This window comes from Diabrotica virgifera, chromosome 5 (genome assembly GCF_917563875.1).
Source record: "Diabrotica virgifera virgifera chromosome 5, PGI_DIABVI_V3a".
Lineage (NCBI taxonomy): Eukaryota > Metazoa > Arthropoda > Insecta > Coleoptera > Chrysomelidae > Diabrotica > Diabrotica virgifera.
The window spans coordinates 156745603-156760477 of NC_065447.1; the positions used below are offsets into that span (position 1 = coordinate 156745603).

The following is a 14875-nucleotide window of genomic DNA, read 5'->3' on the forward strand; positions in this document are numbered from 1 at the left end:
AACAAGGACACGAGTAGAAATAAAGCAATATGCAACGATCAGGATAGAAACTTAAACTGTAAGAATGATGAGAAATGCTTACAAATACACAGAACAGCTGCAAACAACAAGATCAAAAGTATAGAAACAACTGCAACTGAAAAGACCAAATTACCCGAAGGATGGACAATAGGAACTTGGAACGTAAGAGGTCTCAACGGTAAGGAGACAGAACTTGCAGAAGAATTTGATAAGGCTCGAATAGACATACTAGGTATAACAGAGACAAAAATAAAGGGCAAGAGCACACAGTTTCTGGAAAATGGCCATTTTTTAATCCTCAGCGGAGTATCGCAATTAGAAAGAGCAAGTGAAGGGGTTGGTTGTTTAATTAATAAAAACTTGACTAGCAGCATTAAGGATTGGGAATGTATCACCGAAAGGATCCTGAAAATAAGGATGACAACCGATGAGAAGAAGCTACTTAACATATTTGTCATATACGGACCAAATGATACCGAAAGAGCGAAGACCAAGGACATTTTTTGGGAAAAGGCGACAGAGATTATAGACAGCGCAGAAGGGAACACAATAGTAATGGGAGATCTTAATGGTAGAGTAGGCATAAAAGACAACGACTCCTCGGATGTACTGGGGCAATATGGAGAACTAACAAGAAATAATAATGGAGAACGTATTATAGACTTTTGCAGAGAGAATGATCTTTTAATAATGAATTCGTTTTTTCAGCATAAAGATGTGCATAAATTCACCAGAGAAGTTAAAAGCAGAGGAGAAAGATCTATTATTGATTATGTATTGGTGAACAGATCTCTAAGACAATATATTAAAGATGTCAGAGTGCGAAGGGGAGCAGAAATATATAGCGACCATTACTTGGTAGTGTCCCGAACAAGTATAGGAAACGAACAAAAACTAACTCAAAGGAAACTGAAAAAAGAGACAAAACCCCAAAAAATCTCACAAACGCAGCTATTAAGTCATATAAGCTAACAGATAAGAAAATAGCACAGAAATACAAAAACTATGTAAACAATAGTCTTCAAAAGCATTTAAACCAGAACTATGACTTAGAAGAAACTTGGCAAAAACTTGAAGCACTCCTAGATGGAGGCAAGCAAGTCTGCGGAATGACTATAATTAATAAAAACAAGAAGTGCACAAATTGGTGGAGTAATGAAATAAAAGAAGAGGTCAAATTAAAAAAGTTAGCGTGGAAGAAATACCTAGGGAAGCAGAGCCCAGAAAGCTATCAAAAATATAAACAGCAGAGGGCAAAAGTAAAAGACATGGTTATGGAAGCGAAAAAGAAGAGCTGGGAGGACTTTGGCAATAAAATGGAGAAAGACTACCAAACTAATCAAAAATTATTTTACAAAACCCTGAGAAGTCTAAGAGCAGAGAAGGTACAACAAACACCAAAACAAATTAAAAATGAAAATGGCCACATTCTCTGCGAGAACGAAAGAATCATAAACAGATGGAGAGAATATTTTGAAAACCTCTTGACCCAAGAAGACTCCAATAATAAATCAGGTAACACCGAAGAAAATGCACTTGAAAACCAAACTCAAACCGAAATAACAACAGATGAAATAAAAGAAATAATATGTAAGCTTAAAAGAGGAAAGGCAGCTGGCTATGATAAGATATCCGCGGAAATGCTAAAAAATATGGGAGAAAATGGAAATGAAATGCTCAGAAAAGTTTGCAATAAAGCATGGAATGAGAGTAAGGTCCCAAAAGACTGGGAAGTGGGGATTATTTTACCCATTTTCAAAAAAGGAGACAGACGAGACTGCAAAAATTATAGAGGTATAACCCTCCTGAGTATTCCTTCCAAAGTCTACGAACGAGTACTAGAGAAAAAATTATTACAAGAAGTGGACCACAAACTGGAACAGTCACAAAGCGGATTCAGGAAGGGAAGAAGCATTCATGACCATATTTTCACACTCAAGCAGCTAATACAAAATACGCGAAATACAAGCACAGAACTACACCAAGCTTTTATAGATATAGAAAAAGCATTTGACAGAACACCAAGGATAGAAATCGACAAAAGCCTAATGAACAGGGAAGTAGACACTTAACTCAGAAAAGCTATTATGAGCCTATACAAAAACACAAGAAATAGAGTAAGAACAGATAATATGGAATCGGACGAGTTTATAGTTAATGATGGCTTAAGACAAGGAGGTGTACTAGGCCCCATCTTGTTCAATATTGTTCTAGATGATGTAATGAAGGAAACCAGAGAAGAAACATCGAAAATATATGTTGGACATAGAAATCTCGAAATGATACAGATAGCAGAATGTGCATTTGCAGATGATCTCGTTGTGTTTGGAAGAGATGAGGCCGCACTACAGAGAAACCTCCAAATATGGAGGGATAAACTTGAAAAACGTAATCTGAGGATTAACGAAAGTAAAACTAAGGTCATGATATGTGGGAAAACAGAGAAACGTACAAAAATTAAAATCAATAACGACACCCTAGAACAAGTTGAAACTTTCAAATACCTGGGAGTTCAAATAGAGAGTAGGGGTGCACACGATACTGAGATAAACAACAGAATATCAAGCGCAGCCCGCATATACCATGCAATTAAGAGCACATTTCTATCGAAAAAAGAAGTATCCCAAAAAGCCAAGATAACAATCTACAACACAGTTTTCGTACCTATCCTAACATTTGGATGTGAAAGCTGGACGCTCACCACCAGACTAAAGAAGAAACTGCAAAGCATGGAAATGAAGTATTTAAGAAGAGTACTAGGTGTGACCAGGATGGACAGGATACGGAATGAGGAAATAAGAGAACGCCTTAAACTCCAACCAATAGAGAAGAAAATCGAAGCAGCCCAGTTAAGATGGTACGGCCACATGGTTAGGATGGATAAAGGAAGGCCAGTAAAACAAGTTTGGGAAGCGAGAAGAAACCTGAAAAGACCGAGGGGCAGGCCCATGAAGACCTGGGACGATGAAATCACTGCCATCCTAGACAAAAGAGGAGTCACTAAAGAACAAGCGAAGAAAATGGCAAGAAATAAGAAGGATTGGAGGAAGTTTGTGTACGAAGCATAAAAACAAACTTTATTTTAGACTTTATGCCCAACACCTTAGGGTAGAAGGGTTATCGATTATATATATATATATATATATATATATATATATATATATATATATATATATATATATATATATATATATATATTTTTTGTCATTTCAAAAAATGTTTGTACTTAGATGTATTAATTTAGCAACAATTATTATTTATAAATATGTTCACATTAAATACCAACAAAACTGCTTTTTGAAACAAAACAAACAAATATGATTTTGTTTTTCTTATATCAACATAAAAACGTTGAGTAATGCTGAAAAGGCAACTGCTATATCAAAATAGCGGTTCGGACCATCTCTAGTCAGTACCACGCCACATGCCACGGACATTCTACCTCAATGGGCGATGGGCGCCTTGCCTAAAGGAGGTAATTTGTGGTTTTTGCGAAACGTAGCCCTTCCTGTACGTTTTACAAAAAATTGACTTAATCGTAAATTGAGGATTTCCTACTATTTATTTCACGACAGCATAATATGCCTATCACCCACGGCCTAATTTAGCAGTGGTGGCGACACAAAGTTGACAGATTTTTAAAAAAGATGTTTTAAAAAAATATATATTTTCCTCACTCTAATGAAAATTAAGAAGAAACCTTACAGCAATTCATCACAAATATGTGGCTGAGTTGTTAGTATAAGCTTCATTTAAGGCTAATTGCAAATTTTTTAATTACAGGGTGATACATTTTTAAAACCCCTTTTTATGAACTATCTGAACCGCCCATGCTAGAGTAAAAAAACTTTCAGCGATTATCCACGTACTGGTGTTATTTACAAATTTATATAACACACTCCCATATTTTCCCCGGCACCACCCCAAAAAGGGGGAATTAATAAAGAAAATAATCAAAAATTAATTTTGGGCCACCACTGTGACTTTAGGGTGTAAAGAAAATAAAATATGCATAGGTCATAATGTGTAGCAGAGAGTGTGTTCTTATATTTTCCATAAGTACGTTATCAATAAAATGAATAGGTGACGAAAAAAAAAACAAAAACTGGAGATCGCCAAAGCATTTCTGAGGTTTACGGCGCCACCTTGCCGTAACGGTTGCTTATACGAAAAAAATTCATAGGACCTTATTTGTAGAGAAAATAGTGGTCTTTAATTGTTTTTAAAAAATGCCTAGATAATGAGAAAATCGTAAAAATATGCTCTTTAAGGGATAGGGATAGTTTCTGCAGTTTATTTTTAAGGATAGGGGTACTTTCCGCGTGGATGTTGCAATAATCATATATAATTATGAAAAACCCTTTTGATGAAGCATATGTCCATATGAGCCAAAAAGCAAAAAAAAATTTTTTTTCAACCCCCGCTTTATTTATATTTTTTTACTACAGGGGTTGCATCAAGAAATCGCTTTTGGTGTCCATGGCGAAATTTTTTAAGAAAATGTTAGTCTCATAATAAGCACCCCTTGATATTAAAAAAAAAATAAAACCTGACTTGTGTCCATTTTGCGAGGTTCAACCTCTGTTTCCTACACTAAAATATAACTATACAGTCTGCTCCAACGAGAATTTGACCCTCCCAGAAACTCAGAAACCAAGAGCTTCTTCAAAATTAAAAACAACACGTCAATATATAATGGGAAGGGGACGAATTTTCATGCAAAATTCATGCCCTCTAATGCAACCCCCTACTGCCGCCCATCAACCACCACTTTTTTTTAAATAGTAATTGTGGTCGAGTGGCACATAATTTGAAAGGTAATTTTTTCTCTACACGACACTATTCTTTTTTAATTTACGTAATAAGTTTAAAGATAATTTTTTACTTAACAAATGTATTATTAGTTAAATTCAAAATTATCTTTAAAGTTATTCCGCAAATTAAAAAAAATAGAGATTCGTGTAGAGAAAAAAATTACCTTTCAAATGACTCGACTACACTTGCCATTTAAAAAAAACTGGGGTTGATGCGGGGCAGTAGGGGGTTACATTTGAGGGCACGAATTTTGCATGAAGATTCGTCCCCCTTCCAATACAAATTGACGTGTTTGTTCAAATTGTGAAGAAACTCTTGGTTTCTGAGTTTCTGGGGAAGGTGGGTCAAATTTTCGTTGGAATACACTGTATATATTTATCTATGCGGATTGGCCACGTGATGCGGAACGAAGAAAAATATCGAGTTCTTCAACTCGTCATGCAAGACAAAGTATTTGGCAGGAGAGGACCGGGACGCCGTCGTATCTCGTGGTTGAAAAACCTCCGACAATGAGCGTCCTTTCGCAGAGCACTCAAAAAAACAATGATAGCCTTGATGATCGCCAACATCCGGACCGGATAAGGCACTGAAGAAGAAGATATCTATCTATCTTACTATTAGGCTATTGATTATGTTCAAAATCAGAGAGCTACAAGGAACTACAACGTTAACGAAATTTTATTATCTCATATGGTCAATGGACCTCTAAATTTGAAAAACCCGTGGAGTGTTACTATTTAGATGGGCGCGTTTTTGAGAAAGGGGTGAATTAGTCCCTAGGCACAGGGTGAATTAGGATGAGTTCTATGCACTTTTGGTACAAACAAGTCTACAGGAATATAGTTCCAGGTTATATTTACTATCAAAATATCACATTTTAAAGTCAAAAATATTTTATTTTACAAAAATATACTCAAAAGAAAAGCAAGAAAAAAACACGAAAGAAAGCAATTTTGTTATTGCCCATAACTTTTTTCACAGGGTTATAACTATAGGCATTGCTTCAGCGAAAATAACATTCATCCCTCCTCTTTGAAATGGCTTTTAGTAAAAGTCTCTAGAAGTTGCAGTTTCTGAAATATGATTTTTTAAAGTTCGCCGCTCACAACATTTTTGGGCCATTTTCCCCATTATTTCGCAAACATTGTTCCGTAACCTTTTTCTACGCATCTCTAGGTATATATTTTATAATGGTACATTTAGTAGTAGTTTTGGTACAAACAAGTCTACAGGAATATATTTCCAGGTTATATTTACTATCAAAATATCACATTTTAAAGCCAAAAATATTTTATTTTACAAAAATGTACTCAAAGAAAAGCAAGAAAAAACACGAAAGAAAGCAATTGTGTTATTGCCCATAACTTTTTTCCACAGGGATATAAGTATAGGCATTGCTTCAGTGAAAAATAACCTTCATCCTTCCTCTTTAAAATGACTTTTAGTAAAAGTCTCTAGAATTTGCAGTTTCTGAAATATGATTTTTCAAAGTTCGCCGCTCACAACATTTTTGGGCCATTTTCCCCATTATTTCGCAAACATTGTTCCGTAACTTTTTTCTACGCATTTCTAGGTATATATTTTATAATGGTACATTTAATAGAAAGAGAAGTCAATTACTTTTAAAATGGTCTACTGTATAAAGTTATACGACTATTTTTAAGCAAGTTATGGTTTTTCAAGATTTTATACTTTTAATGATTTTTGATATTGTTTATGATTATTTTAAAAATTTTTCATTCTGACTTTTTTTCTTGTACATTTAGGTATACACATTGTGAAACAAAAAAAAAGTATATTTTCTTCACTTTAAAATGGTGTATTGCAAAAAAATTTAAGGACTATTTTGAGACAATATATCCGTAGAATATCCAAGAGCATCCGTAATTTGAGAAAAATTTTAAATTTTTTTATTTTTTCAATTAGAAAAGTATGATTGCATATTGTAACATAATTTTTAATTCCAAATAACTTTTCTTAATTACACTTTTCGATATTGTGAAATATAAAGGTACTTTACTCTTGAGCGAAATTCATATTTTTTAACATACCTCGTACACTATTGTATAACTTTTTTTCATAAAGTTGATAATAAAAAAGTTTTCCATATGGTTCCAACTTAGTGGGACCTATTGCATGTGTATATGTCTCATTTTAAAAAAATATATCTTATTTAAATATAGTCATAGAGTTTTTTACGATAAACCATTTTAAAATAAATAAAATAAGCTTTCTTTTGTATTTAGCAATGTATATATCTAAATATAGAATAAAAAAGTTATAATGAAAAATTTAAAAATAATCGTAAAATATATCAAAAATCATTAAAAGTATAAAACTTTGAAAAACCATATCTTGCTTAATAGTCATACCGCCTTCTACAGTAGACCATTTTAAGGGTAATTGACTTTTCTTCCTATTAAATGTAACATTGCATATACCTAAAGCTACGTGGAAAAAAGTTACATAACTATTTTTGCGAAGTAACAAGGAAAATGTCCCAAAATCGCTGTGAGTGACGAACTTTGAAAAATCATATTTTGGAAACTCTCAATCATAGGTACTTCTACAAAACGTCATTTTAAACAGAAAGGATTTAACTTTTCTTTATGTAAAGCAATGTCTATAGCTATATTCCCGTGGAAAAAAGTAATGGGGCAAAAAACAAAATTGCTATCTTGTGTTTTTTCTTGCTTTTCTTTTAAATATATATTAATAAAAAAAATATTTTTGACTTTTAAATGTGATACTTCGATAGTAAATTTTATCTGGAACAATTTCCCTGTAAACGTGTTTGCACCAAAAGTGCATAGAACTCACCCTAATTCGCCCTGTGCCTAGGGACTAATTCACCCTTTTCTCAAAAACGCACCCCTTTAAATGGTAGGTTTTTTTAATCCGCGGTTTTTTCATACTGAGAAGTCCATTTACTATATGAAACAATAAAACCCCGTTAACGTTGTAGTTCCTTTCTAAAATACATAATCAATAGCCTCTATCTCCGGAAATTAATATCATTAACCAAGAAATCACTATACCAGATTTTAAATATCTTTAAAGATATCTGGAATATATTATTAACTATTTTTGTTCTGTGTACAGCTTCTCTCTATCTGTCATAGACGTCTTCTAGAAATCAATTTAGAAAGTTGAAAATATTTTTATAATTTTCTGTCCAATTTACTAGCTTAAACTAAAAAAACTATAAAAATATGAATTGATCATTATTATTTTTGTTATTAAATTTAGAGGGAGTCAATCTATATTTTTTTCTGATTTTTGTTAACTAGATACAGAAATTTATTTATTTTAGTCTATTATCTCTATCTATATATTTAATAAATATTTTACAGAATCACCGTATTCCAAATGAGAACGAAAAATCCCCTGACGATTCACCAGAATCCGAAGAACACCCCTATCACTCCTTGAGCAGTTCCGTGGCAACCCTTAGAAGATTTGGTACAGTTTCAAGCTTGGAGAGAGTAGCATCAGAAGAAAAAGATGAAATTTACGAAAATAATATTGACGATAATACGGAAGAGGAAGAGGAGGAAGAAGAAGTTGAGGAAAATGGAATTGACAACGAAGCGTTTAACCATTCAGCAATTCGGCACTGGACTTTACGAGCTGGTTCATTTGTGGCGGAGAAGATGGCGTTTCTTGAAAGGCTGGGAGAGGATTATCGAACAGTAGGATTTTTTGATAGGTAATGAATGCAGATCTATCTTTTTTATTTTAGCAGTCAAATTAATACAAAATTGTCAAAAATTTTAAATTATAAAAAATATCCTACGATTCCATAACTTTTAATAGACAAGGCGAAAAGGGCGGGTTCGAAGGGAAAAATATTCCCATGAGATTTTTTTGCATAATCACATTCGTGAGATATCCCAGAATAAGGTTCAAGAAGTCGCCCACGTGAAAAGTGGGCCAATTTTTTTTTAACAATTTTTTTTTAATCAAATTGCAAGAATCAATATTTTTGTCCCGAACAATTTTTTTTTTAATTTTTTGGACCATTCGGGACAAAAAAGGTCTCTTATAATTTTTCCCTAAAGTTGATCTTTTTCGACTTATAAGCAATTTAAAATTGAAAAAAACGAAAAATGCCGATTTTCAAGGCTTAATAACTCGGTTAAAAGTTATTATTATGAAAGTCAATATATGACTAAATCAAAGTTTAAAGCTCCCTCTACAAGATCCTGAAGAAATTTTTGTCATTATTTTATTACTAAGCTGTTATTTTTAAGTAATAGTAATAAGCGCCATGCACGTTTGCGGCCGCTGTAAATTCTGAGTGCGAGAGAGAAGCCATTCCAGCAGTTCAATATGCTGCATCTTACTCGCACTCACATTTACAGCGGCGTCAATACGATCTAACTGCTCATGGTTTTTAATTAAAAATAACAGCTTAGTAGTAAATTAATGACACAGATTTCTACAGGATCATGTAGCGGCGATTTTAAACTTTGATTTAGTCACGTTCTGACTTTCATAATTATAATTTTTAACCGAGTTATTAAGTCTTAAAAATGGCAATTTTCGCGTTTTTCAAATTTTAAATTGCTTAAACTTGAAAAAGATCAACTTTAGAGAAAAATTATAAGAGACCTTTTTTGTCTAGAATGGTCCAAAAAAACCTAAAAGAATTAGTCCGGGCCAAAAATATTGATTTTTGCAATTTGATTAAAAAAAAATTGTTAAAAAAAAATTGGCCCACTTTTCACGTGGGCGACTTCTTGAACCTTATTCTGGGATGTCTCACGAATGTGATTATGCAAACATATCTCATGGGAATATTTTTCCCAACGAACCCGCCGTTTCCGCCTTGTCTATAACGCAAACGTTGAGTATAGGATTTAATCGTGAAACGTAACATACAGAAAGTAATTTAACATTAGCAGACTAAATAGAGAAGTTCAAAATTATAGCAAAAATTCATTTCTTCGAGAATAGGCCACTTTGGAGAAAAATCCCGAGACACGTCGATCTTTATTTTTAAATTATGATTTTTTGACATTTAAACAGGGTGGCCAAAAATAATTTTGGAATTATTATTAGGTTTGTTCTAGCAAAAAGTCAGACTAGTCAGAAACCGTCAGCGAAGAGTTGGTCAGTGAGAGAACATAATACAGTCACCAGTGCTATCCCCTCTACTCGCGCTGGTTCACTATTCGCTGATTGTTTCAAACCGTTTGAAACTGATGCTAGAACAAACCTAATATATACAAGAAATGGACATGTTAACAGTATTTATTCATTCATAACTAATGACATTGACAATATTCTATTATTCTAGAAACATAAAAAACACTAGTAACTAAGGTAGACATTAGTAGCATTATATCTTAACTACTAAATTATAACAGTCCTCTGCCCCAATTCCCAACTACAAGACTAAAAGTGCTGGGAGCAGCTGATCTAAGTGACGTTTCCAAAGTAGACCATCATGTGTTCGTATTTCATAATGTAAGTAACCTATGCATCTGATTACCTTTCCAAATCAAATACCCATCGTTGGTCACTGCAGTACTTTCTAGCCTGAACTCTGTCTCCCAAGGCAAATTCCCTACCAGATGTAGGCCTGTCTGATGGAAAGAAAGTTGTGTGTTTACAAGGTTTTCTTAACATTGCATGAATATTCGTTCTAATTTCTCGTCCAAACATAAGCTCATATGGGGTGAAACCGTTAACACCTGGTGTACGATGTAAACGAGTTCGTACTTTAATTAGTTTATCAGTTAAGCTATTGCTCTCCCCTGAACTAATTTTTAGATTGGGTCTATTGAATAAAAAAAAGTATTTGCTTTTACTTACAAGTATTTAAGTATTTACTTAATAGTAATTAAATAAAGTCCTTTCTTTAATGCTTTATTTAATTACTATTAAGTAAATACTTAAATACGAGGAAGTAAAAGCAAACACTTATTTTTATTCAATAGACCCAATGTGTGTGTTTCTCTGTCTTGCAAAATTTTTATTCGAATTTCGCTCTCATGCAATTCCCTGATGAACTGTAACGATAAAAATCCGTCTATTGTGGACTTACAACAATTCTTGCATTTGAATTCACAGTTAGAAGAAAGTTTCTTGAGTTCTGCAGCGTATGTTGCAACAGTTTCATTTTGTCGTTGTAAGTGTGTAACAAATTTATGTTGTTGAGCCCACACACTAGGTTTTGGATCGATAAAGTCATCAAGCAGTTTAATTAATTCTTCAAAGCTTTCATTTAATGGATCCACCGGAGAACAAAGATTATGTTGAGTATCATGAAGTTGTGGAGAGATCGTAGATAATAGAGAGTAAATTTTACTTTGCTCATCTGTTATGTTATTTAATAGGAAAAATACCGTCAATCTCCTTGTAAAATTATTAATTGTTTCTGTTTCTTGTAATGGTTGAAAATTAACTTTTGGTAATTGGATGTTATGGTCTATGTTTTGAATTTCCATACTACATATAACATCTTGGTCGGTGGATCCGTTTCTGTTTCGCAAAATTAGGAGTTTGGTCTTTATCATTGTATATTTTTCTTCAAATTCAAATCTTTCTTGTGTTTCTTGTTCTATATCTGCGTCTTCCGTTTCTTTTTCGATATCATATTGTATATTTTGAAATTTCTTTATGGTGTCGTCTAACGTCTGTAATCTGGATTCAATTTCTTCGTTTGTGATTTTTCGTTCATGTAAACAGTCAGAGTGACTCGTAAACAGGCTCGTACTTTTTTTTAGCTTTTTAATGTACATTCTACTAACCTCGTCGCCAATATTATATACAAGAAATGGACATGTTAACAGTATTATTTATTCATTCATAACTAATGACATTACCCCCACTGTGACTCAGTGGTAAGAGCGCCTACCTTTGGATCGAAAGGTGCGAATGGTCGTGAGTTCGAATCTCACCAGGGTCAGAAATTTTTCGTTTATTATAAATTAAATAAATGAAAATAGTTTCTGTCCTTGTGGGATCGATACTCACCGGAAAGACCGCAGACACTTACTCAACATACACACTACACATTACTCCCCTGAGTTAGTGATAAGTTATAGTCTAAAAAATCATTATGATATTGACTTGGCCAGTTGGTTGTGAAAAACCAGTGCCAATAAAACACAAAATACACACACATAACTAATGACATTGAAAATATTCTATTAATCTAGAAACATAAAAAAAACACTAGTAACTAAGGTAGACATTAGTAGCCTCAGATCTTAACTACTAAATATAACAGGAATTATATTAACTGGCGCAAAAATAAGAATGTATGTAATTTATTTAAATCAAAATACATTTTATTGCTGTCAGAAAAGAGAAAAAAAATCTTTATTTCACAAATAAACGTTGCTTTTCGCTTGGATTAAATGTTCAAGCTGCCAATAGGCAGGTGGGTGGCTGTTTCATATTTAATTTAAGCGAAAAGCTGTATTTAGTTATGAAATAAACATTTTTTTATATTAATTGACATCAGTAAAATATTTTTTAGATTAAATAAATTATATGATAATGTTTATATTACTAAATAGAGAATTGAATAACCTTTCAAATGAGCTACCACACGACCCCTATTCCCATTTAAAAAATCATCGATTACGTCATCACGTTCAAATAAATGACGTCACTATTATGGCATATATTTCAAAAAATCACAACTTGAAAATAAAAATCGATCTGTCTCGGGATTTTTCTCCAAAGTGGCCTATTCCGGAGAATTAATTTATTCCATTCTTTTGAACTTCTATATACAGGGTGTTTAGTAAAGAATGGGCCATAGCTTAACCATAGCTACTGAGGTTAAATAGGTCGATTTAAGCTAACTTACCTTTGTACGAAAGTTGATAATAACCGAAATACAGGGTGTCAAAGTTAAACTTTTAATTTATTTAAAAATAAATGATGGTTTTGCTTGTTTTCGATTCAGAGGGTTGCACACCAGCTAGACAGGCTGTTTCTACCATTTCAGGCGTCCTCAGTAGCTTTCGATAGTGTCTCAATTTTTTAATTTATTTATTCTTGAATATTTCCTAACAGGCATGGGATAATAACACGAAATTTGGTAAGCGGAGGTGTTTTGGGACAAGAAATCTAAATTCGCCACCAAAAATGATTTATTGCCCAGAGGGCGCCACATACGCCTTTCAGCGCTAATTTAATATGTTCAATTTTGTTTATTACTCACTCTACATACTTTTTTAATCAAAACTTTTATTCTCTTAATATTTTTACTTCAAAAAGGTATACATACTACATTAATCTCACTAAACTTAACCGTTTTCGAGATAAACGCATTTTAAATCTGCGAGGCAACATAATTTTTTGCATATCATTGTAGTTACACCCGACATTAACTTAAAACCATAAAAATTTCCAAAAATATATCGCAAATTTGTTCAAATGAAATTTGCGTTGCAATGACATAAATATCAGAACTGACACAATTATTATGGTTTTGTTATTTTTTGGGTGTAACTACAATGATATTATGCAAAAAATTATGTTGTATCCCAGACTTAAAATGCGTTTATCACGCGTAAACAGTTTAGTTTAGCGAGATGAATGTAGTATGTCTTTTTCAAGTAAAAATATTAAAGAATAAAATTTTGATTCAAAAAGTATGGGATAAAAAATTTAACGGATCAAATAAGCGCTGACCTACGTATGTGGCGCCCTCTGGGTAATACATCATTTTTGGTGGCGAATTTAGATTTCTCGTCCCGAAAAACCCCCGCTTACCAAATTTCGTGTTATTAGTTATTATCCCATGCCTGTCAGGAAATATTTAAGAATAAATAAAATAAAAGATCAACATTGACACCCTGTATTTCGGTTATTATCGACTTTCGTATTAAGGTAAGTTAGCTTAAATCGACCTATCCTAAGCTCAGGAATCTACGGCTATACGACAATGCGACCTTACTGCTAAATATATTTGCCAACAAAGCAAAACTATGCCATAATTTGTTTGAGACATTAATCCTTAAAAACCTTAATTTCAGATATCTCAAAACAACAGAGATCATCCACGTCAACGGAGAAGAAATACAGGAGGAAGAAACGTCAGGCGGGACATCCGGAGAGGAAATTTGGGGAACTCCGACGAGTGGAGGAGAGCTTGATGACAACTTAAACTCTCCCGGTTATGACGAAAAACAATCGGTTGGTTTAAAATAATAATATACAGTATGTATGTTCCTGTAAGTTGTATGCATATGGAAAACTTTTTATTATTAATTTTACGAAAAAAGTTATTTTTCATAAAAAGTTCTGCATGATCCAAAACTTAAGATTTAACCATCAAATATAAATTTTCTTTGAATAATATACGAGGTATGTCAAAAAGTTTGAATTTCACTCAAGAGTAGCTTTATTTTTCACAATATTGAAAATTGCTATTATAAAAAGTTGTTTGGAATTAAAAACTATATTCTAGTATGCAATTAAATCCTTCCAATTGAAAATTTTTTTTGAAAAATTATGGATAACTAACATTATTCCAGCTGCAATACAGTTTGTACTGGATTGCAGCTGCCCAGGACAGAGAAGGGTGGAGACATCTTGAGGAGGCCTATGTCCGACAGCGAACAAATTTGGCTATGTGATGATGAAAATTATTTTCAGTTATTTCAATTCAGATAACTCTTTTATTATTAATTTTACGATAAACAGTGGTTCCTAATAAAAAGTTCTGCATGGTCTAAAACCTAAAATACAACCATCTTATGTCAAATTTTATCAATTTTATACGAGGTGTGTCAAAAATATGAATTACACTCAAGGGTAAAATACGTTTATTTTTCACAATATCGAAAATTGTTATTATGAAAAGCCTTTAGAATTAAAAACTATATTTCAGTATGTAATTACATCCTTATAATTGAAACATTATGAACTATAAAGGAACTTTACTTTTGATCTAAATTTATCTTTTTTGGCTTACCTCCTATAAAATTGATAAAATTTGATATAAGATGGTTGTATTTTAGGTTTTAGACCATCCAGAACTTTTTATTAAGAATAACTTTTTTCGTAAAAT

At 32.8% G+C, this 14875-nt stretch overlaps 1 protein-coding gene across 1 annotated transcript in view; it reads left to right on the plus strand.

Annotated features, from left to right (window-relative positions):
- The window catches only part of LOC114332848 (uncharacterized), a 415288-nt gene that overhangs the window by 356597 nt on the left and 43816 nt on the right, over nt 1–14875 (plus strand). The window contains exons 20-21 of the mRNA XM_050650473.1: nt 8190–8545; nt 13839–13998. Coding sequence (XP_050506430.1) covers nt 8190–8545; nt 13839–13998 — 516 coding nt within the window. The remainder of the gene's footprint in view (nt 1–8189; nt 8546–13838; nt 13999–14875) is intronic.